The sequence below is a fragment of the Ursus arctos genome, unplaced genomic scaffold (assembly GCF_023065955.2).
Source record: "Ursus arctos isolate Adak ecotype North America unplaced genomic scaffold, UrsArc2.0 scaffold_12, whole genome shotgun sequence".
NCBI lineage: Eukaryota > Metazoa > Chordata > Mammalia > Carnivora > Ursidae > Ursus > Ursus arctos.
This window is the reverse complement of record NW_026622786.1, coordinates 11,586,422-11,611,462: the sequence shown is the minus strand read 5'-3', so window position 1 is coordinate 11,611,462 and position 25,041 is coordinate 11,586,422. Positions and strand designations below refer to the sequence as shown.

Sequence of the window (25,041 nt, the reverse complement as noted above, 5' to 3'; positions counted from 1 at the left end):
AACACGCTCGTCCTCAGGTATGTGCGTGGCGCTGTGCCTACTGCGAGCGGCAGCCCAGTTTCACTAAGCCTGCAAGTCGGGATGAGTTGAGCCTGTTTCCCTGGCACTGGCTAAGCACCCCACCCCACCTCGTCCCGCCCCATTCCGCCCCACCCCACCCCTCCCCACCCCACCAGAGCCTCTTGGATCTGATGACGAAAATCTTCCCACATCTGTTCACAGAGAGGTACCAAAATAGAAGACTGCCAGAAAGAGAGGTGTTTGGTTACACATCACAGATGACTGTCACAAGCCAATTTAGCCAAAGCAGTAAAAGCTGCATATCCCACACCGTTGTGAAACCATGAGCTGTAGACAATGAAACGGGAATTACCTTCTATGGTGGTTGGCGGGGGGGGGGGGGGGGGGGGGGGGAGTAATGACAAGACATTTGAAAAATCGTGCCTTGATGAGGAAATAGATGTCAATATTGTTTGCCTAAATTTTGAACAGTGTCGCCCTCCCCAAATCTTTCTATATTTAGAAAATCTCCCAAACAGTTGTCTAAGATGAAATTTTAAGCTAGAATAGTATGATTTTAAAACATTTCAAAATTCAAATTGATTTCAGAGTCCAAACTTTGCATTCAAGAAGATTATTTGGCAAAATGAGGCAGATTGAATTCCAAGTACCAAATATGAAACCCAATCTGGCAGGGGTTCTATGGCTGTAATAAAGGAATTAACATGTATGTATTCTACTGCCCTCTCATGGGTAAGATGGAGATACAACTAATGGTAGTTAATGCCTTTTAAGTCTGAGAATAGCATGTTTAATTTAGCAATCTGTATTATTTTGATGACATGGAGAACAAGGTAAAATAAAATCAGGTTTTCTAAGGTACTTACAAATATTCCACAAACAGAAGTTCAACTTCAGAAACCAGGGAGAGGATTTTTACACTAGGGCTAGTATAAACACGCTGTCAGGCTCACACCCATGCTTATGGCTACCTGTATAGAATGTGGAAACATGCAGGAATTTGCCCTTATTATTTATTTATTTATTTTTAAATTTTTTATTATGGTATGTTAGTCACCATACAGTACATCCTTAGTTTTTGATGTAGTGGAATCTGCCTTTATTTTTTTTTCCATTTGAAAAGTCAATACTTTCTGAGACGTTTCACAAAATGTTCCTTTTCACATTTGTATCCACCCATCTTATCATTTCACATGTGAACAACTTGAGAATAGGAATGAAATCTTATTCTTGATACCTTTGCTGTCTAAATAGCCCCTGATACTTGACCTGTTTGATCAGTAATTGTTTATTAATAAATGAAATGAACTATCAGCCCAGCCACTAGATGGCAACACAGTTGTATGTGTAGAAGTATGGTCTAGCTAATTGGAATTCCACCTGGCTGGCCTTGAGAAGCAGGCAGGTTTCTAAAAAGTTACATGTGTATCTTACTTTGGTAAGTGAAGTTATTTAAAATGTACAAGGACAGCTGACTATAACTTTCTTGCCAACTATGTCCTTACAACTAAGAATCCTTTTGTAAGATAAATTCTCCCTAAGCATAATAGCTCATAAGTATGGATTTTCTATATTGGGCAACACCTGTTTTTGTCTAAGAATGCCGGTCTTCTGTTGCATCCTGTCAAAAGGACGTTTCAACGGTCTAAGTGCCTCGAGCAAATCTCATTCTATAAACCAAAAGCCTACATTCTCCCAATCACGTTATTTGCTCGAATTTTTGCCCTGCCTCAAGTTATTATTAGTTATCAATAGATTTTAAGGTGGGGCAAGAATACGAGCAAATGTTTTGCCTGAAAGTCATGGAGACTCTGGAGTCAGACAAACCTATGTCCCCAGTTACCACTCAATAAATGTGTCCTTGTGCAGGTTATCACCTTCACTAACCTCAGTTTACTCATCTTCCCCCAAGTGAAGATAATATTATCTACTTCATAAAGTGAAAATGATTAAGTGAAATAACGTCAGTGGAATAATATCTAGTACTATCATTGGTTTAGAGTAGGGATTCAATGACTGGTAACTGTTATTATTCATATTCTCCAATGAAAATCTCACCCATAATATTATTTGGTTTATTTAATTTAGTCTCCTGATTTAAGGCCTTCCGAAATTAAATTAAGTTCATAACACCAGGTTTCATAGCGATAGGCCATGCGGATTTGGGCAACATTTGTCTTCCGGATATCATTTCCAATAGGGCCGTCCTCAAGGTAATTGTTGCCCAGAAACCTTGCTTTCTCCTGTAAGACAAAAGGAAGCAGAATGACTGCTGTCTCTTTATCCTGATATAGACTATAACTACATCTTCCACAAAGATTCCTTCCTTATATTACTTACTGACAAAAGGGAAAAAATAGACCATGAAAAGCACTCGTCCAGTGCCCCAGTGTGCATGGTCTGCTGAGAAGTCAAGTGTATTTTATTTGCCTTGCCAAAGGCAGAGCCAGAGAGATAGAAGACTTCTTTCTAGTCCCTGTCCCTAGTAACAGCATACGATTTGTGGGATAATTTTTCTACATGTGTTCCCCCAGCTATCTTTTCAGTACTCAGTTACCGGATCCTATATGCAGAAGGGCAACCAGTCAAGGACAGGTCTACCTCATGAGAAATTCCACACTGCAGAACACTGTTCCTTGCCACTTCACACATATCACAGGTACTCAGCTTGAACACTTGTGCAGCAATGGCATATTCTTCCATGAGGGGTTCCTTGGATTATTTATTTAAATGCGGCAAAAAAAAAAAAAAAGAGAGAGAGAGAGAGAGAGAGAGAGAAGAAAAGAAGAAAGAGTGTATTAAAAAAAAATAACATGCATCCAGCAGAAAAAGTACAGCGAAATCCCTTGATTTGACTTTAAAGTTCTAGATGGGCAAGAGGGGTGCCTGGGTGGCTCAGTTGGTTAAGCATCTGCCTTTGGCTCAGCTCATAATCCCGGAGTCCCCAGATGGAGCCCCGTGTGAGGCTCTGAGTCAGCTTCTCCCTTTTCCTCTGCTACTCCATCTCCCTCTGCTTCTCCCTCTCCCTCTGCTCTTCCCCCAGCTCGTGTTCTCTCTCTTGCTTGCTCAGTCTCTCTCAAATAAATAAATAAATAGATAAAATTCTGGATGGGCAACAACAGTCCCGCCAAATATGCTTGTATTGCTCAAGATTCCGTATGTGTACCTTGGTGAAGTGGAATTGCATTGGGTCATCTGTCGACAGCGAGATCATTAGTCCCTTCTGGAGGAAATCTAAAAAAGGATTTTTGGCATATTCTAGAAATAAGCTGTTGTTACTTAATGGCGACATAGCGATGGGAATCTGGGCTAAGAAAAACAAGTACTGTAACACAGGACTCTGAAAAGGAAAAGTGAAAAACAATATTTAAGGACGTTGAAAAAGGGACACAAACTAGAAATGTGAAAACCCCACGATCTACCTCAAGTTTTTAGCTTTCAAGAAAATGATCACATGTTCTTTAAATCCCTTAGTAAAGAAGAATAATAGTGTTTAAATGGAAATACTATTTAGAATAAATTTATTTGAGATCATCGATTTTCAGAAGCATTGAGTCAAACCAAATGTTTGAGTTGTAATTGCCTAAGTTAGATGGTCTCTGTCAGAGAAGACACTTCACCTTGAAACAGTTTTGTTTTTGTTTTTTTTTTCTCTACGAGAAAGTTCTGACTCTCAAAAGAGGCGTTTGAAAACATGCTATAACAAGAAATCTGGCGGAAACCCGTTTAAGGTAAGCCAAGTGCCTCTGAATTATCCCTTGTCAGAGCTCTAAAATTAAAGTCCGAAAATCTGTATTAATTCATCCCTGCCACTAACTGGTAAGGTAATCGAGCAGCTCCTTTGACTTCTCTGGTCTCTGTAGAATGAACTGCACTTCATAACCTCAAAAATCTTTTTTGCTCTGCTTTCATTTGATTCTAGTGTTGATAATAACTTGTGACAGAACGATAAGGAAAAAAAAATTACTCCTCTAGTTCCAATAGAAAAAATATTCGGAAGAGAGCCTCCAACTCACCTTTTTTAAATTCAGGCCATGAGAGATATTATCTGCTGTCATGAATGCTGTCATGAGATGGGTGAGAGCCCCAGCTTCCCCACAGTGAGGTCGGAACAGGAACGTGTTCATGCCTCGTTCCCTAGGGAAAGGGAGCTGCCTTAGTGATCACAGGTGGCTGACTAGGACCTGGCAGCAGTGCTGGGCAGGGAGTGATTTACAAGAAAATCTGGTAGAAAAAAAGTTAACACTCTGAAAGGGAGTGGGGGCATCTAAAGGATTCAGCAAAACTGGCAATTCCAAATTATAATCTTAATTCTTCCTGACCACAGACTTCTGAAAGAAGAGGCAGCAAAGGATATGAGGGTATGGAGGAAAGTCAAGATCTGATTCCCTTCAGTTTCAACAGGAAATTTACCAATGTCACCACCAAGTCCCCCTTTCTCCTGCTCACGCTTTTGAGGGGGGAAATGTTTCCAGAAAACCCTGTTGTAATGTTCCTCTATTCCTTACCCACGTATATCAAGAAGGGTAACATGTATGGAGCTTTAAAATACATGACACATGGGGCGCCCGGGTGGCACAGCGGTTAAGCGTTTGCCTTCGGCTCAGGGCGTGATCCCAGAGTCCTGGGATCGAGCCCCACATCAGGCTCCTCTGCTGTGAGCCTGCTTCTTCCTCTCCCACTCCCCCTTCTTGTGTTCCCTCTCTCGCTGGCTGTCTCTATCTCTGTCAAATAAATAAATAAAATCTTTAAAATAAAATAAAATAAAATACATGACACAGTGATTAGTATCGGTTCCTAAACTTCCAAAGAAAAGGAACTGTGAAAGTCCCTGAAGGCTCCAAAATGCCCATTCCTGCTACCAAATAAAGAAAGAAACCAAACAAAAAGACAAGGGAAAGATGTGTCTGATTTGGGTCGGTCAGAAGCATCCCAGCAGGGCAGTTGGCTGACCACCCAGGGAGCCAATGTCTGAGCAGAGCTGTGTCAGATAGAATCCTCTCCTTCCCGGCGCCTGGGTGGCTCCGTTGGTGAAGCATCTGCCTCTGGCGCAGGTCATGATCCCAGCGTCCCAGGATAGAGCCCCACATTGGGCTCCCTGCTCGGCAGGAAGTATGCTTCTTCCTCTGCCCCTCACCCCACTCTCGTGCTCTCTCTCACACTCTCTCTCAAATAAATAAGTAAAACCTTAAAAAGAAAGAATCCTCTCCTAGCTCCCGTTCTCGTCCGTCTACTTACTTTCTCAGGCTGTTGAGCACTGCGATGTTTGCGTACATGTAGCAGGCGTAGTAGGTGTAAGATGGGTTCTTTCCTATTGTCCACTCCTGGGGCTTGGGGCTCTTGGAGGAGAACATGTGCCCACTGTGTTTGGACTCATCATCTACGCTGTCGAAGCCAGTAATCTGTCCGGAACAAGGAGCCATGCAGTGGTGTCAGTCCGACAGGGATCCTGGTCCTCAAACTTTCAGCTCCCAAAGGCAAGGACCGAACGTCAGAGATAAGCAGCAAAAATGCATCACAGCTACGTGGGCGTGCTGGGTCATGCACAGGGACAGGCCTAACGGGTCATGCTTACATGCTTGAGGAAGACACTGAGGTCTGGGTGAGCCTGAGGGTTGATGGTGGCCTCAAACACCGGCATGAAAATATTCTCCAGCATCTTTCCGAAGTGTGGAAGGAAATTCTTAGATCGAAACACATCACTAGAGGCGAGAATGAAGAGAATTCAGGAAGAAAATATTTTAAGGATTGGTAGCCCCTGTATGAGGGCATCAAATGCCATGTTCAGGAAAAGACTGTGTCCATCCTAGGCACACTCTTCTTGGTTACCCATAAAGAGGGAGTCAGTTTAGAATGGGCGTGGAGATACAAATGTCTTGCTGAACCAGTTGTCCCCATCTCTTCTACAAACCCTCTGTGGCAAAAATATTAACCTTCACAGCTAAGTCCAGATAGAAAATGAAGAGTATAGGAACTATGTCACACAAGAGTCGGTGATTTACTTGTGGTGTATAAGATGGTGAGCATGAAATAGTTATTAAGAAGACTTCTGGGGACGCCTGGGTGGCTTAGTTGGTTAAGCGTCTGCCTTCAGCTCAGGTCATGATCCTGGGGTCTTGGGATCAGGCCCCGCATTGGGCTCCCTGCTCAGCAGGGAACCTGCTTCTCCCCCTGCCTCCCTCCCTCTCTCTCTCTCTCTCCCTCTCTGACAAATAAATAAATAATTTTTTTAAAAGAACACTTCTGATATGCTGTAGCCAGGGACAATCTGACAAACTCTGATATAGCACTCAGTATATGCCATTCACTCTTTTAAGTAGCCAGAAATATTAGTGAATTTAATTCTCATAACCACGCAATATGTTAAGTACCATTATGACCCTATTTTAAAAAAAAAATTAAGCAAGCTCTATGCCTAATGTGGGACTTGAACTCACCACCCAGAGATCAAGAGGCACATGCTCTACTGATTGAGCCAGTCAGGTGCTCCCCATTTTAAAGATGATGAAACCAAGGCACAGAGAGCTCATGAAATTTGCCAAAGGTCACACAGCTGATAAGTAATAGAACCAGGATTCAAGTATTGCCAGTCTAGGTCCGGAGTCCATGCTCCTAACTACTGTAGCTACTGCCTCTCTGCTATAATGATATAATACAGGAAGTTCTACCCCAGTCAAAAAAGTTACTTTTTTGGCTAAAGAGACAGGAAAAAACTCCTGTGTTGCCAGAGCACACAGGACACAGGGGCAGGTGGCCAGAAAATATATAAACACTTAAGTTCGATAAAAGATCAATGATACTGAGCATCCCTGAGGGCAATGAGTAATTAGCGGGCGGTAATACCATTGATAAATTACTCATTGATTATGGAGAACTTGAGCACTTGTAGATGAGACGATCGGCAGATGGTAGTAGGGGTTCTGATACAAGAAAGCTACATCCCAGTCCAGATAAGCATGGGAAAGAATGAACTGGACACAGAGAGGAAGACCAAGAAAAAGAAAAAATAGAATCAAATGTACATAGTTCTTATCCTAGCTAAGTTTTAAATATTCTCAAAAGTTATTTTGTGATCTGCCTAAAGTCCTGTGTTTAAAAAAAAAAACAAAACCAGGGGCGCCTGGGTGGCGCAGTCATTGAGCGTCTGCCTTCGGCTCAGGGCGTGATCCTGGATTCTGGGATCGAGCCCCACATCAGGCTCCTCCGCTAGGAGCCTGCTTCTTCCTCTCCCACTTCCCCTGCTTCTGTTCCCTCTCTCGCTGGCTGTCTCTCTCTGTCAAATAAATAAAATCTTTAAAAAAAACAAAACAAAACAAAACAAAAAAACCCCGTTAAAGAACTGGACTGAAATGATCTTCCTAACTCCTGTCTCTGGTCAAGAGTGCTGAACCCGGCGTGGACAAAACCAGGCACCCAGGACCCGGTTCTACGTGCCGCTATAACAAAGCTTGTTGTGACTGCATATTCCTCATTCGTGTGGAGGAGGTCTGACAGGTGGGACGAAGCCAGGCTTTAGGGTCTCCGATGGGAAGGTACGTACTAGATCCTGGGGACCTGGATCATCCACGTCATGTTGGGGCAGTAGACGCGGTTACGGACAAACCAGCTGGACAGTTTGCTCCACTCGTCAGGACTGCGGCCGTAGATCGACAGGCGGGGCTCGGCGTGCTGGTACTTGGCCTCCACCAGGTCTGCACCTACCTCCTGCAAAGCCAAGAGAGGAGTCCAAAGCCAGGAATTCCCACAAGTCCCTCAGGTGGTCTAAATCTGTGGGGTCTAGGGACAGGAGGTAGGTACCACGAACAGACCACGTGTGAAAGGAAGCCAGAGGGAAACTATTCCGGGTTAAGATCTAAGGAAATTGAGGGGCGCCTGGGTGGCTCAGTCGGTTAAGCATCTGCCTTCAGCTCAGGCCATGATCCCAGGGTTCTGGGATCGAGTCCTGAGTCGGGCTCCCTGCTCAGTGGGGAGTCTGCTTCTCCCTCTGCCTCTGTCCCTGTTCCTGCGCGCTCTCTCTCTCTCGTGCTACTCTCTCTAATAGATAAATAAAACCTTTTTAAAAAGATCTAAGGAAATGGAGAGATGACAGGAATCTAATCGGTAAGAGACGGATAAGGCATAATGGAGGCTAGAGAGTGAAAAAGTCAGACAAAGGACGATGAGCTACCCTACCTGAGGCACCTGCAAAAGACATTCAGTTCTCCTTACGCCTCCTACTTTCTAAAACACACATCTCCCAAGCCCACTATGTCATTCCTATGTCCTAGCGCTCAGGCCATGAAGATGAGGGTGGATTCCGATCCCACCTCTTTCCAGGCTTACAACTCCCAGAGCCTGAAAGAGTCCTTAGTCAGTCCCAAATCCACACCCTCAGCTTCTCTAGCCCAGGCATAGAAGTCTTTAAAAATCATTACAGTGGACATTTCCAAAGAAATTCTTATATTCATTTCCGTGGTGCTTGGCCCCAGGGATAGTACACTTCCTCCTTCTTCCCTTTCCCTCCTTCCTTCCCTCCCTCCTTGCTTCCTCCTCTCTTCTCTCCTTTCTACCTTTCCTCCCTCTCTTCCTCCCCATCCTCAAGAACCAGGCCAGGTACCATAGATCTGGTTGGTTCCTCCTCACCTTGATGATAGTGGCAAAATATTCTCCATCAATATAATTGTCTGTCTTTAGGTAGAGGTCTCGTAGCTCACTTGCTCCGACAGGATTGTATTTGTCATTGAACTTATCAAAACGCTGGAAGGTCTGGCGTCCCTGAATCAGGAAACAGGAGCACAAGTGTATCATTATACGTAGGACATACGTATACTGGGACATATGGGACATAGAGAGCTAGGGAATAGCCACCAGGAACAGGGGCCTGGGAACAGGGGAAGGGGTTGGGCTCCAAGAATGGAATCTGGGACAGTTGACAATGAGTGAACCTCAAAATTGTCTGTGGGTGCTTTCAGCCAGCAGGGTCAGCTGACACAGTTAAGAGGGCTCTGAGAAGGGGGGAGTTTGTAGGAGAAAGGCATGCAGGGTTCTCAGTGCGAGCATGAAACTGACATGATCTTTTTCAACCTACAGCATGAACATCCAGAGAATCAACAGTCAGGTCATAGGGATGCATTTTTAATTTGGCAAAAAGTTCCTTTAGGGTCAGATTTTTCTCCTTGGTGCTGTAGACCACTCTGTCAGCATCAATCTGGTAAGATTTCTTAATGAAACGCAGCAGATGTTTCTGGTTCATGCAAGCAGCTGCATGGATGTGAGTGTCCACCTGTGTGTATATTCAGAGGAAGAAAACCAACAATCAGCCTTAGTCATGCTGCTCTGTTAGAGGCTATGGTGCCTGCAAACCCCACCGAGGCAGGAGAAAGGAATAAATAGAGGGGTGTGACTGACAGCTGGTAAACGTGGCCCAGCAGAAAAGAACCCATAGTACCTCTTCGTACCCTTGCAAGAATGTGACGGATTAGGATGTAATAATAATGCCCATTTCTCTTGGATATCTTGCACCCAATTTACTCCCTACCTTTAATCCACATAAAATTCTTAGGGACCATTCTCCACCCCCAAACTGAAATAGCTACCACAGCTTTCACCCCGAAGGGAGAAAGGATCAAAATGACGAAGCCATGGCCCAGTGATGGCATTTATGAGCTGGACATTTTCATGATTACAATTTTATAAGCTGGAAACTTGATAGATTAATTCACCCAAGCTTATACAGGCAGCTGAGCCAGGATTTGGTCCCAAATATCTGCTCATCTATTGTCTATCCCCACTTCTTGCAATCACTTGAATGGTCAGAACACATCTTGGAAGTGTTTCTAAATTGATTAGTTTTCCATTGTCCTTAGTGCATTTGATACCCACAGTCCTCTCGTGAGCTGGACTGAGCCGATGTATTTCCCAATTTCACAAATGAGGAAACTGAAACTCAGAAATATTTAATCACTTCCCCCAATATCTTAGAGTCAGGAAGTAGAAGAAAAAGGACTAGAATAAAGATCTTCCAAATCTTTGAATGGCCATTTTTGAGATTTCATTTGTTTTTGTTATTTTTGTTGTTCGTGATCATGGTAACTTTTTGTGGCAGGAATGTGGTAAACCTTTCTGCGTGGAAAACAATAGAAATGGCATTTTAACCTTCTAGAATCATTCATCTGGGTTCACTAAGTCCACTGAACCTGCAGGAATCTTTTTTTTTTTTTAAAGGATTTTATTTATTTATTTGACGGAGATAGAGACAGCCAGCAAGAGAGGGAACACAAGCAGGGGGAGTGGGAGAGGAAGAAGCAGGCTCCTAGCAGAGGAGCCCGATGTGGGGCTCGATCCCATTACGCTGGGACCACGCCCTGAGCCGAAGGCAGACGCTTAACCGCTGTGCCACCCAGGCGCCCCTGAACCTGCAGGAATCTTACAGTAACCAGAGAAACAGTATCTTTCTTGCCCCACTCAAGAACTAATTGGATTAATGTTCTGGCCCAGCAGTGACCTCCGAGCAGTGCAATGTTTACCTTCCTGCAGTTATAAAAATCTCGGTGGGGGTTGTTCTTCAGCTCCTTTAGCTCATCCATCTCGTTGAGCATCTCATGCACCTGGAACTTGGACGAGAGGAACTTTAGGCGCCGGTGGGTATAGGTCTTACTGTGAAAAATTAAATCACATAATTCTGAAACATTCAGACACTTAAGGAAAACAGACACAATTTCAAAACCATCAGGACCCTTATTACTTATAAGAAACAATTACTGGAACAAACATTTCAGTGTGCAGTTAATCTCACTTGAAAAGTATTGGGCTCCCAGGGCTCAATCTTTTCCTCAAAGTTGGACAGAATAATGAGGGAGGATTTGGAAAGGAATTTAAAAGCCAGGGGAGAGGGGCACCTGGCTGGCTCAGTTGGAAGAGCATGCGACTCTTAATCTCAGGGCTGTGAGTTCAAGCCCCACATTGGGTGTAGGGATGACTTAAATAATAATAATTATAATAAGCCAGGTAAGACAATGTTGCTCAAGGCTTAGGGCCCCGGCTTGGAAGATGGCACATTCGGGCTTGAATCCTGGTTCAGCCAGCTGTGTAACTTTGGGTACATTACTTAACTCAGCGAAGTCTCAGCTTATAAAACTGCAATTACACATGTACCCACCTCAGGGAATGATGGTGAGGAGGGAGGAAATAATGTACATGAAGGGTTTCACATAGTGTTTGAACATAGTAAGCACTCGGTAAATACTCATTCTTACTCTGAGTAGTAGTCATAGTAGTGGAGGTGGCGGTGGTAGTAGTGGGGGTGGCGGTGGTAGTAGTGGGGGTGGAGGCGGTAGTAGTGGGGATGGAGGCGGTAGTAGTGGGGATGGTGGTGGTGGTAGTAGTGGTCGTGGTGGTAGTAGTGGGGGTGGCGGCGGTAGTAGTGGGGGTGGCAGCAGTAGTAGTGTGGTTGGTGGTGGTGGTAGTAATGGTCGTGGTGGTAGTAGTGCGGGTGGTGGTAGTAGTGGGGGCGGCGGCGGTGGTAGCGGTCGTGGTGGGCGTAGTGGGGGTGGAGCCCGGGAGTAGTGGTGGGAGTCGCAATAGTTCAGGGATCATTAAACACTTACACAGGTCCTTGGGCAATTAAAGCAAGTAAAAAATTCATATCATCTAAGAAGGTGTCCATATTTAGATAAGGAAGTGGCTTGGGCTCATCTTTGCTGACGGCTGCCTCATTAGGATAGACGTAAACTATGCCGTCCTTCATTTTGAGGTGATAACCGAGGTTTTCTGGGAGGTCATCTGTTCGGAAGGGGTCTTCTCCTTTCTTCACAGGAGGGGTGAAGACTTTTTCAATAAAACACAGAGTAATAGATCAAGAAAGAAGATAAATGGCCACATAAAAATAACCAAAATATGAAATGCTGTAAGATTTCATTAGTCTGGAATTCTGTACGTCATAAGCTATAATTATCCAGGACTAAGCTAAAGTTTATTTTTATATTATTTTCCAAAGGTGACTAAATTAGTAGTGTAAAATAAGATTGTATCTAGTGTAAGAATGATTTTCAGGTTCTTTAGAAGTACTGTTCACATAATTGATACACTACTTACAAATAATCTTACTACAGTAAGTTATCAAAGGCTTCCTGTTTAGAATATTTTATTAGCTTATGAGATAATTGCAGAGAAATAAAAGTCAAACTACAGTTAAAAAGTAGAATTTAGGGCGGGGCGCCTGAGTGGCTCATTTGTTAAGCGACTGCCTTCGGCTCAGGGCGTGATCCCGGCGTTCTGGGATCGAGCCCCACATCAGGCTCCTCTGCTATGAGCCTGCTTCTTCCTCTCCCAGTCCCCCTGCTTGTGTTCCCTCTCTCGCTGGCTGTCTCTATCTCTGTCCAATAAATAAATAAATAAATCTTAAAAAAAAAAAGTAGAATTTAGATCTTTTCCTTAAAAAAAAAAAAAAACCCTTCACTGAAGGTCTTCACGTAGATCGGTTATTTTTTAATAGACTTTCTATTTTAGAGCAGTATTAGGTTTGTAGTAAAATTGAGCCCCAAGTGCCCAGTTCCCATACCCTCCTACCCCCACTCAGGCACTGCTTCCCCGCTCTCCACACCCTCCACCAGAGTGCGACGTCTGTCACAATGGATGAACGTGACACTGGCAGGTCCTAATCACCCGAAGTCCATAGTTTACCTTAGAGCTCACTCTTGGGGTTGTACATTCTATGGGTTTTGACAAATGTATAATGACACGAATCCACTCATAGTATCATACGGAATCGTCTCACTGCCCTAAACACCCTTTGTGCTCCACCTAGAGTGGTTTTAATATAAATGGAAATATAAAATAATTTCTTACTATAAGAATTACAGTTCTTGTTATATTACCCACCTTTTTTTTGAAGGTATAGAAAGAGCTGTTTTTATTTTTTATTTTAGTTTTTATTTTTCGTTGTGTTCAGTTAGCCAACATACAGTGCATCGTAAGTTTTTGTTGTAGTGTTCAGTGATTCATTAGTGGTGTGTAACACCCAGTGCTCATCCCAACAGGTGCCCTCCTTAATACCCATCACCTGGTTCCCTATCCCTCCATCCCCCTCCCTTCTGTAACCCTCAGTTTGTTTCCCAGAGTCCAGAGTCTCTCATGCTTTGTCTCCTTCTCTGATATTACCCACTTTTTAAAGCACATACAATTTTACAATCTCTGCTAAAGGAATTGAGAAGGGATTTTGTGGGTAAATGTCCCTTTCTTTCCGTGCTAATAATTTCAGTCTAAGAAAGCCAAGAGCAAATTCTATGCTGTCATGGCCCTATAAGGCACTTAGCCTTTTACTTTCAACAAGTATGTGCCCAAGGCAGCAGGAAGTCTCCAGTTTGCAAGTGATGACTAATGGCTAGAGTGGGGAAAATAATATAGAAAGAAAAAGTCACTCGTTTTCTATTCAAAACTGGGAGCTAAGGAACATGAGAGAAGTGAAACAATATGTTGCTGTGTCATATCTTAATTTTCAAATCTTTATTCTTAAACATCCCAGAGAGATAAAGCATAATTTAGAAGAAATAAAGGCAAAACAGATATCCTAAATGTCGATATTGTAGAAAAATAGGTAAACCAATTACCAAACGGAAACCATTTAAATGGTTTTAATATTAAAAGGACTCATAGAGAAGAAGTGGCAGAACTGGAAATCTTTCATGATGCAACAATCTGAAAGTTCAGAAACACTTTAATATCTGCCTCCCTCGAAATTTCAATCCTAGAAGAAGATTCTGAAAGATGTAAAGCGACTACACAGAGATGTTTATATTAAGCCATTTATTGTAGCCTTATTGGAAATAAATTTTTAAAAGTCAGAATCTAAATGCCCACAAAAGAGAATTGGTTAAATAAATGATGGCACAGTTACCCAACAGAAATCCGTGAAGTCGTTAAAATCTGATTATTGAAAAATAGGTACTTCATCTAAGGCAGAGAGTAAAAAGTGAGATATGTAAACAAAGTACTATGGAAAGTCAAAACATATAGTTTAGATTTATCCAGAGGTTAAAGCAAGGCCGGAAATGATGGTATGTGGGCTGCACATTGAAGGATGAGGTTGGATCTGGACATTAGGACGTACAGAGAAAAAGTGAACTGTCCCCCTGTTCAGGCACAGGGCACAGCACGACAACAGTACGGGGGCAAGAAAGTGCTGAACCAAGTGAAGGACAGGAAATAGTCCCACCAGAACAGAGGTGGAGCAGATAAGCTAGATGTAGAAATAGGTTGAGGGTGCAGGTCCAAAAATCAATAAAGAAAATGTAGTTAGGAGGACAGTTCATGGTAGGCCTTGAATGCCAGGCTAAAAACTGGACTTAACTTTGTAAGTAATGGGCAGCAATTAAAGGTTTCGGGTGGGAGAAGGATATGCTCAGATCTGTGTTTTAATAGCTGGCACTAACGTGAATATGAACCAAAAGGGAAGGAGATTAGAATTTAACAGAGTAGGTCAGAAACTATGGCAATAATGTGGACAAGGAGAGTATAGGCCTAAATTAGGGTTCGGGGAATAACAAAAAGGGGAGATTTGGAGAGATATTGTATGGAATTAATCATGTGATTGTGCATGTGGGAAGGAGAGACGATGGAGTCAAAGATGACAATGATATTTTTAGATCGGACTATTTATACAGTAGTCCCTCCTTATCCATAGGGGATATGTTCCCAGACCCCCAGGGGATGCCTGAAACTGTGATAATACTGAACCCTGTATGTACTATGTCTTTTCCTATACCTACATACCTATTAATGGGCTACTGGTCTATCAACTTACTCATTTTTGTATAAATTAGGCACAGTAAGAGATTAACAACAACGATAACAAAATAGAACTATTCTAACAATTTGCTGTGATGAAAGTTAGGTGAATGTGATCTCTCTCAAGATATCTTTTTTAAAAGATTTTATTTGTTTATTTTGGGAGAGAGAGTGAGTGTGAGCAGGGGGGAGGGGCAGAGGGAGAAGAAGAGAGAGAATCTCAAGCAAACTCCCCGCTGAGCATAGAGTCTGACGTGGGGGTCGATCTCACGACCCTGAGATCATGACCCGAGCTGAAATCAAGAGTTGGATGCTTAAGCAACTGAGCCACCCAGGTGCCCCTCTCAAAATATCTCATTGCCCTATACTCACCCTTCCTCTTATGATGATGTGAGATGATAAAATGCCTACGTGAGATGAAGTCAGGTGCTTGACGTGGGCATTGTGACGTAGCATGAGGCCACTACCGATGTGACAATAAATCAGGAGGATCATCTGTTCATGGACCTCAGCTGACCTCGGGTGACTGAAGCCGCAGAAAGCCAAACCATGGATGGGGTGGGGGGAGCTACTGTAATCCAGGAGCATACCTGACCTAAAGATCGATTTCATACACTGCATAAGAAAATTACTTACCTGGGTAGAAGCTCTCATTTGCTACCCAAGCCTCACCGTCGATGTTCCGCAAGTACTTGGAAGGGGTTTTAGGGAACCTCTGAAATGACTTCTGCATATACCTCTCCCGTATACACAATGCCCTATATAGACCTTTGCAAACCATTTCAAAGTCTTCAACTGTAACCTGCCAAGAAAATGTCAGAGTATCAGAGTCGCTCCTGTGAAAATCCAAGAAGCCAGTGAAGTTTGTCTTTGGTACGACCCCAGTCCCCTGCTGTTGCTGCCCACGCTGAGCCTTGCCTGCCCACGCGGCTGCTTCCGACTTGACTTGGGCCCTAGGGTCTTTCTCCAGGAGCTGGTCCTGAAGTTTTTCCAACTCTTCCGTTTCTACTGAAGCTCGCCTGTTCTGCAAGTCTTTGCTTATATCGTCTGGTGCTTGTTTGGGGTTTTGCTAGAAAGCAGTGACTATCAAGCAAGTGTGGTTGAAAGACTCCATTCTAACACGGAGAATACTTTCTTCCTTCCAGGTACCGTATGGACGTTTTACGTATGGGCTTCTGAAGACAGTATCTCAACTGAAGGATGATGTGACTCTCATGTGAGAATTCAGACTGCTTTTTTGGACAGTGAGGGAAATATTCAGGGATGAATCAAGTGTCACATATCCCTCCACCCCTGTCACGAATATACTGCCTTCTGCAGTTAGAAATGGATCAGAACATCATCCTTTCTTTTGGATGGTTTTAAACTCCTTTAAAAAAAAGATTTATTTATTTATTTATTTATTTATTTGAGAGAGAGAGAGAGAGAGAGTGCGGGGAGGGGCTGAGGGAGAAGAGAGAATCTTTAAGCCGACTCCACACCGAGCACAAAGCCTAACGTGGGGCTTGATCCCAGGACCCTGATATCAGGACCTGAGCCAAAATCAAGAGTCAGACACTTAACCAACTTCCCCACCCAGGCACCCCTCTTTTGGATGGTTTTAAAGAGAATTTTACCCGTGGCTAAAAATAGCAAGATTCTAGAGTCACATGTTCTTAGAACTGCTGGAAATTTCCTGAACTGGCCTCTCCCTTGCCCCATCCCCGACTCATGGCTGGGCCTGGCATGCCCAAGGAGTCATAACTTGAATTCATTGAATGCTCATCATCGGAGCCCAAAGACTTTCTGGGACCAACGTAAGCGTGTTCTCAGGGTTTGAGGTCCAGATATTGGTCCTAATCAGTTGAACTCTTTGACCTGCTGACCTTGGCCAAGAGAGTCTGGCGCAGGTGCTAGAGCTAGGGGTTTGCTTCCAATGTGGCATGTTTGTTCCTTTGCCACGTAATGGGCCACCGGTCTATCTTTTCCAGGATAAGAGCTGGAAAAGATATTCACCTTGGTGTCTTCAGCACTTAGCACACACCGCCTTGCACAGAGTAGGTGCTCAGGAAGACCTGATTAAATGGAATCACTTGATTACCAGGGATTAATGGCCTTGGAAACTGAGTCCTGATCCCCCTACCTCTCTGTTCAATTACAAGGGCGGGGACCGACGGGGCACAGACTACAACCTGGTAAGTGGTGCTCGTGAGCTCAGCCACATTCAGCCAACAGCCACACCTGCTTCTTCAAAGACTCCAGGCCATGGTTTCAGGTGCCCTCCAGCTTTCAGAGGAGAAACAGCTACTCCCTGACTTCTGTGAACCCTGTCCTCCCTCCCATCTTCTTTCTTTTTATTTTTGTTTCTACCAAGCACAGAGGTATCAAGTTTGTCTCTTAATTTTTATGTTTTTTTTTTTTTTTAACTCTGGAGGTCTCCCTGTCTCTATTAAACGTCATCTTTCAGTTATTCACCATCTAAATGCCTGCCATTTGCAGAGCACTCATGTTATTAACAAGAATCGTGTTTGTTTCCTTGCTCTGCCACTTTTAAGTATCTTGGGACTGACCCTAAGTGGGTCAGTTACATGAGAAGGGGGCTTAGGACGGGTCATTAAAACTATATTTGGAGCCCAGACTGAGAGCTAGCCATCAGTTTCACCAATATGATGCTGATTCTGCAAGTCCATGTGGCAGAGATTTATTAATTGCCCAACTGTTCTGGATAGGACAGGCCGGTCAAGTTGCTTGTGACATGAGTTTACTATCCTTGTGGCATAACTAGAGTCTATTCCAGGCAATAACGTACTGTGTAAGCATCCGTAATGAAATCGGAGATGACCGTTGGTCAAAAAAAACAATAGCCCCGTTCGAATTTTCTAGCCTGTCTTTCATCTTCCTTCTTTTCTCTGGGCTCTCCACTCTTCTCATCTCCCTTTCTTTCCTCCCATCTGTTTTCTTTGATTGGTTTATGCTACCCACAGCCCTTCTCTTCAGTCTAGGGCTGCCCAAGAGCCCCCGGTGCCTCCCGAGCCTCCCTGTCCTGCTTTGTGATATCCTCAGTGAGAAGAGCCCCCCAGCTGTTCTCGTGGTCTCTGTGCTCAAATTTGTCTAGTGTATTCTGTAACACACACTGCATTCTACAGAATATTCTCCATGTGCAAGCAAATGAGATAAAGGAGGATAAATTATGTGAGATGATGAAGCAAAACAGAAATATAAGATATGGCGTATCGGTGTTGAGAGGCAGTAAGGGAGTATAACAGAGGACAAGTTAGCGAACACCTTCCTCTGGGAAGGGGAGGAAGGCAAGGAAGCTGAAACAACCAAGCTGTGTCTTCCCAGCAGCTGCATTTGAGGGGCAAGGAGCCACTCACCCCCGAGGCATAATCGCCAGTGATCTGCACTCTCTGGAAATCAGGCACTGTCTGGTAGGTTGGAGACGAAGAAATGTATTCGTCGATGTGGGACAGTTTGGTGGAAGATGTTTCACTTTGTGGAATGGCCAAATTAACGGTCTTCCGTCCATGGAAACGTTTTTTTCTGAGTTTGAAATGCAAAAATAAAAGGATTTAACTTTGGCTTCATTGGGAGTTTCATTGCAATAGATTGATGTTTCACTGTTCAATTTCATTTTGAGGACAAAAAGGGAAAATTAAAATGTCAGCAGGGAGTCAGAAACAGGATCCAACCATATGGGAAGAGGCATCACATGACTGTATTCCCTTCTTCCCGGTATCCCTTGGAACCGTGGGCCTTCGGGAACATGCTAGAAGGCTTTCAGCATGACCTTGGTCTTCACAGGCAGTCTGCTCCTAGCACTCGAGGAGGTCTACTGTTTTCTTCCTGTAGTCATTGGTAACCTTGCCCTAGCTTATTCAGTGCTGGGGTGGGGGGTATTGGGGAGCGAGAAGAATTCTTAGCTCTGGCACTGTTCTCCTCCGACTTGAATTGTCATTCAGACACACTGAACCATCTGCCCTGACACTTCCCCCTCCCGTGTCCCAGTGTCCCAGTGTCCCAGCAGTCCCCTTACACCGCTTACCTCTTGCCCTCTATGGAGGTGGACCTGGCCTCCAGGTGGAATATGTGTGCTTGCATCTCATGATGAGAAATTGGGCAGATTTCATCCACATCAAAGGGGGAAATCTCATGACGGCCTCCCTCATCTTTGACTTCAGAGGCGAACACTTTTTCAGCAAAGCTGCGTAATGTATCATCAATTTCTAAAAGAGGTTTTCATGGGTTAGTATTTAAGCCCTTTGTCAGAGGTCATCAGAGAGTTCCTGCTATGTAAGGCACAGGGCTAAGGACTGTCCTGGGGATGTGGCTCCCCTATACTCTAACCAGTGTCCCAGAAACATGTCGGAGCTCAGTGCCTGCTCTCTTTTTAGAAGTTTCTGGGTGGGTAGCTTGGAAATCCATTCTCAGAGACACAGGTCAGATTCTTACGGCACATCTCAGGAGGTCCTAAAGAGGGACTGGTTTCTTGCAGGACTAGCACCTGTCTAAGATCACCTGTTTCTGGCAGGGCTAAATCTGACCGCATAGACCATGCAACAGAGTCCTTCTCATTAAACTGGTGGAGTTTTTCTGATGCTTGTGAAGATGTGAATAGGATTGTCAGTCCTTGGAGTTTTTCTTCCTAAAGAGAACCAAGGATCTAGGTAGTTCTGAGAAATAAATGTGTCCTTTGGGTTTTTCTTCCTCATAGAATGGATACTGTGTTTCCCTCACACATTATTTCAAATCCTGACAACCTGATGATATGCTGGTATGTGGGGGAAGGGAGCCACTGAAATTTACTACTATCGTTGGGAATCCCATTTCTTGTGGACACCTGGACCTCCATAATAAATGACCCTTAGAAAACCAGTTTTACTTTTACATGCTTTAATATGCCCATCCTTTTTCTTAAGTTTATTTATTTATTTATTTTAAGTGATCTCTACACTCAACGTGGGGCTCGAACTCACAACCCTGAGGTCAAAGGTCACATGTTTTTCCAACTGAGGTGCCCCTTAATATTCCCATTCTTAGGATGGGCGGAGGGGTGAACTTAACTTGGCAATGACTAACCCCAAGAGTCTCAGGATGTAAGAGAACTAGTTTCATCTTATAGGATGGGAATGGCCATCAAATATCTTCTGTTAAGTTCCATTGCATTTTCCACATACCCAGTTGTTTCATCATTACCTCTAATACTTCTAAAATCTCTTGGTATTTCCAGAAAAGAGCAGGTAGCAAATAATGAGAATGGCAGACAGCTAGCTATTTGAAGCAACAGGAGTAGACAGAACATTCTTCATATGATGACAGAGCAAACTGCATGCAGAGAGGAAGATCCCCTCCCTTCCACCCCATCAGTATCAAAACAGGTCTCCAAAATGCCACATTTTCAATTTTAACCTAAGTAAGTGTAATGCGCTCAAGTCCCTGTTCTGCACTTACCAATACGTTCACCTTCCTCTGTCTTAGTTTCCTTATCTGTAAAGTGGTAAGACTAATATGTACAAAACCTCACTCATAGGCTGTCATGGTAATGTACGTGGAAGTGCTTTACAGAGGATAAAGCACCAGCTCAAACTGAGTAATGCAATTTGGTAGCATTGGTCAGACAGCTATGCGGTATTGGGGGTTAGCTTTGGGCTACTAAGGAAATGACAAATGATATGACTTAGTTTAGGCTGAAGCATACATTGGAAGTGATAGCAATGTCACTTCCAGGTCAGCCTGCTTTCCAAACCTGGCTCATCCCAGGAGAACAACAGATATCCACTCTACTGGCCGAACTTCATGTGTCTGTTTGCTTCATTCAGCTCGAGCACTGCCTGAAACTGAAAACCGTCTTCGGATGCTCTGGAGTAGTTCTTTGACAAGTACCACAATCCACAAAGGACGAAATGGAACTCTAAGTAGATACATTTGATAGCCTGGGAATGCCTTCCACCCCACTACCCACTGATCCCCAGAAATTAGTATCATTCCTCCATGAGAATCACAAGTAAGCACATGCACCTCGAGGATGGATGGCAGGCAGAAGTTAGAAGAGGCTTCATGCACCACGAAAGGCAAACAGATACAGGCTAGTTGGTTATGATGATGAGAAGGATGAGGGTGAGGATGGAGACGGGGATGAGCTTAGGGATGAGGACGAGGGTGCAACTGGCTTGTCACGGTGGGTCTGTGGCAATGCTGCTGGAGGCCTCAGGAAGGACAGCAGGGAAGTGGATGCCCAGAAACCAAATCCTACTTGCTCGAAATCTGGCTCTTACGGAACAAGCAGTCATTATCCCGGACGGCACATACCCATTTGTTTCATATTTTTAAACATTATTGTTTTTACTGAGGTTGCGTCTCCCTAAGCCACTATAGACAGTTGAAAAGTAGAAACTCCACTGTCAAGAAGTGGTTTACACGATGCCCCCAAATTATATGGTTGATGTCTCCTTCCACTGAATCAACCAGTTGTTTTGACTTCATGCAACCACAGCTGCAATTTGACTCCGAATTCAAGAACTCTGCCTTTCAAAAACATTTCCGGGAGTGGTGATGACTGTGGGAAGGAAAAGAGTGAAACTGGTATTTCAAAAGATGAGTAGATAAGACTTGGTGACAGTCGGAATTCATGGAATAAGGGACAGATGACTCCCTTGGGTCTGTATAGATAACTGTTGAGTTCTTTTTTGAGCATATTATGTGTGCAATGATGGAGCATCAGAGTGGAAATATCTTGAGGACGGGACATCTACCTTTACATATAGAATCGACGAGACAATAGAAACAAGCAGTAGAATGACGAAGCCAGAACACTGAACTAGGAGTGAGAAAAGTGTCAGTGGAGGCTGGATGGCCTTGGGCAAACCACATAATCACAGGGAGCCCCGGTGTTCATCATCATAACAGGAGAAAGCTAATAATAATAATGTCAACTTCAGAGAACTGTTATAAAGATTAAACAAGAAATCCTTTAAACACTACACAGTACTATAAAGAAGTTGGGAATTACTATTATTAACATGGGAAGTGCAAGGTTCTTGAGAAAAGGAATATCATGCTTGCCTCTTCACTCAACAGATCCAGAAAATCATGCTTATTTCCCAGCAGTGCTTTGGGGGCGTGTAGGAAAGACAGGTCGTAGGTGTTTCATCCGCCACATCTCATCCCACAGAGGAACTCCAAGGCAGACCTACTATCCATCAGCTAAAGGACAAGTCTCATTGGAGATGGAGGGGATATAGAGTTACAGTTCATCTAAAGCGAGATTTTATGTGGTCACAAATATTTACCATGAAATGTTTCTCTCTGGAGCCGAGGATTTCCTACGGCAGGACTCAGTAGACCCTTGGTTAATCTACGTCTAAAGAAGAACATCATTTTATTTTAAAACCTCAAATGAACGCCCCCATGAGATTCTCTTTAAAAAATGGGGTTTTTTTGGAGTCCAGAAAATCCATGAGTTCATTTGCAATGCTATGGAATATCTATGGTCGTCATTAATCTTTTTTTTTAAAGATTTTATCTATGTATTTGAGAGAGAGAGAGAGAGCACAAGCAGGGGGAGGGGCAGAGGGAGAAGCAGACTCCCTGCTGAGCAGGGAGCCCGACGCGGGGCTCAATCCCAGGACCCTGGGATCATGACCTGAGCTGAAGGCGGACACTTGACTGACTGAGTCACCCAGGCACCGCTGGTCATTATTAATCTTTGTTGGTTTTCCATGGTATCACTGAATAAACACTGCTGAAAAATACTCATGTTTCTGAATTAATGGATAGTATCATTTTTTAAATTGATACTTTGGCAAATAGCAGGAAAAATAGTCCAAAATACTCACGTTTTTCTTTAGCTGTATGAAGTAAAATAAAACAAGATAAAATATATAAACAACTTTCAGAAATCACAGTGGCTGTTAATCAGCGCTTTGGAATAGAAGCGTGTAGACTGGTACGAGAAAGGGGTGTGGTGGAATGTGTTATTATAGCTCATTCTTCCATTTACCTACAATTTGCTGCCATCAGAAACCCCTAGGAATATGGCCAGTACACATCCCTTTCGGCTCTTTAAATTTCTGTTTATAATCTTAAAGAGGTACTCTTTGTAAAATGTGATTTTAAAGAAATCTGATCTAGAGAAACGGAAACTCTCTTACGACGCTGGTTGCAGGTAAACCAAAAAAGCACATCTGTAAACAATTTAGTAACACCCACCAAACAGCCATTACTGAGAATCTATCCCACTGATTTTCATCCTTAAAAATGGAAAAAGCTTTAGGTGCAAATATTGTTCTCAGAGTATAATTATACTTACCCAAACTGTAAAGAACCTAAGGGATTAGTTAAGAAAATTAGAATATTACACAGCCATTCAAAATGATGTTTAGGAAGAGTTTAAAAAACTATGGTAAATGATTAAGTCATGATGCGAAGCCAAGAAAAAGGGCAGGATATAAAGTGACGTGTATAATAGAATCACAACAGTGTTTTTAAAAATTCTTTAAATTTGCATAGAAAATAAATTGACATGTGAAAAGCGGTATCTTCGGATGATGGGACTGTGAATGTTTTTTTCTTACTACTACTTTCCTCTGCATCCCACATTCTCTGCATGAGTGTTACTACTTTTATTTTCACTGTAATTTCTCTTTCTTATTTCATAGGAGACATGTATTTCTTTCGTAATGAAAAAGGCATTATTATCCTAAAAAATACTGTGTGTACAAACCCGGATTGTGATTGGGTTCCTATGTCCACTATGCCCGTGGTTATCAACTAATCCTCTAGCTAGAGATGTGGCAGGGGACCCTTCTCAAAATGGTGATGGCTCAGGCTCTGTTTAAATGAGCAGAGTAAATTTTAAATATTTTCCACAGTTTCCAAACTGGGGTCATCCAAGATGCTACCACCTGATACAGTTTTAGGAAATTACCTCCCTTCCAAAACTAAAAAAAAAAAAAAATCCTTGAAACTCATGTCTTGCTTCTTCCTGAAAAGTATTATCAAAGCTGCTGTGACCCTAAAGAAAGGATCATCAAAGCTGACAAGCTATTTAAAGGAATGGCCGCATTTAAAAGAATCGAGCTCTCCAAACACTGCTGCACACCTACCTTCAAGTTTCAACAGAGGCATTGTTGCCGGGGTCCTGGATTCTAGGATAGCACAGTAGAAAGGAGGAGAGAGGAGGCTGTGGGGATGACTGCCTGACAGTATAAAACACCCTGACACTCATTTTATGATTTTGCTTTGCACCTGTAATCTGACCCTTCTCTGCTAAAAAGAGAGAGATGAGTTTCAGACCTATTTATAGTTGGACGCAACTGACAGTGAGAAACAGGTGAAGCCTCCAGGCTTTACTCAGGGATTCCAGAGATGATATGTGCTAGGTCAGAACTGCACTTCGCTACTTTCTAAATCTTCCTACAGATTGGATTCTCCTCGAGTGTGGTTTTCTTGCATGACCTGACCGCTGATGATTATTTTTCCCCCCGGTGAAATACAGGGAAGTCTTCCAGGCTGTGGACGTCAAAGTTCTCAGGATTTCAGTCATGAGAAAACCTTTCTGTAGTTGATGACTATGCTGGTGTAGTCATTGAGTTCACAGCACACACACACACACACACACACACACACACACACACACACACGCTTTCATTAGAAATACCCTAGATTGAACAGAAATTCACCCGACAGAATGTCTTTAATAAATTAAGTAGTAAATTTACTTCAAATCTTAGAGGAAAGTCACCTGCTATCTGGAGTGCTCAGTTACCCCTACTCTGTAAATTGTCACAAAAGAAATAATATCTTTTTTTATATAAAATTTTATAGTACAAAATGCATTTTCCAGACATTATGCATTTGATCCTAATTACAATCTTAGAAGTACTTTCATCCTTGCTTCCCAAATGAGAAAACTGAGGCTCTGAGAAGTGAAGTGTCCTGCCCAGAGCCATTCTGCTCATAAATGGCAAAGCGGAGGCTCTCTGGACCAAACTATCATGATCTTCCCACAATAACAGAGTCTTTGCTATGGCTAATGATGTACTAATTACTTCTAGGCAAAGAAAGTATTTCCTGGATTCAGCAGAATATATCGATTGTAACAGTTTTTAATTTTTAATTTTAAAAAAAGATGTGTTTATTTATTTTGCGGTGGGGAGGAGCAGAGGGAGAGAGAAACCCACGCAGACTCCCCGCTGAGCGTGGAGATGAGGGGCTGATCTCACGACCAGAGCAGAAACCAAGATTTGGACGTTCAACCAACCGCCACCACCCAGGCAC

At 43.2% G+C, this 25,041-nt stretch overlaps 1 protein-coding gene across 3 annotated transcripts; it reads right to left on the bottom strand.

Moving 5' to 3' along the window:
- Positions 1-1,096: 1,096 nt before the first annotated feature.
- On the bottom strand, positions 1,097-23,982 carry AMPD1 (adenosine monophosphate deaminase 1). Of its 3 annotated transcripts, XM_044378616.3 has the most exons (16): positions 23,868-23,982; positions 22,599-22,610; positions 18,809-18,989; positions 18,141-18,306; positions 15,421-15,586; positions 11,607-11,826; positions 10,527-10,656; positions 9,089-9,283; positions 8,644-8,775; positions 7,562-7,725; positions 5,597-5,723; positions 5,260-5,423; positions 4,038-4,158; positions 3,188-3,361; positions 2,623-2,733; positions 1,097-2,264 (listed from the first exon to the last, which is right to left on the bottom strand). In XM_044378616.3, exons 1-16 carry the CDS (start codon positions 23,887-23,889, stop codon positions 2,106-2,108), a joined length of 2,244 nt encoding a protein of 747 aa, XP_044234551.2. In that variant the 5' UTR covers positions 23,890-23,982; the 3' UTR covers positions 1,097-2,105. The 3 variants fall into 3 exon arrangements, with proteins under 3 accessions (XP_044234551.2, XP_057166333.1, XP_057166332.1); XM_057310350.1 differs by lacking the exon at positions 22,599-22,610 and having other exon boundaries at positions 23,868-23,966; XM_057310349.1 differs by lacking the exons at positions 22,599-22,610; positions 23,868-23,982 and adding an exon at positions 22,053-22,155.
- Between the last annotated feature and the right edge of the window lie 1,059 nt (positions 23,983-25,041).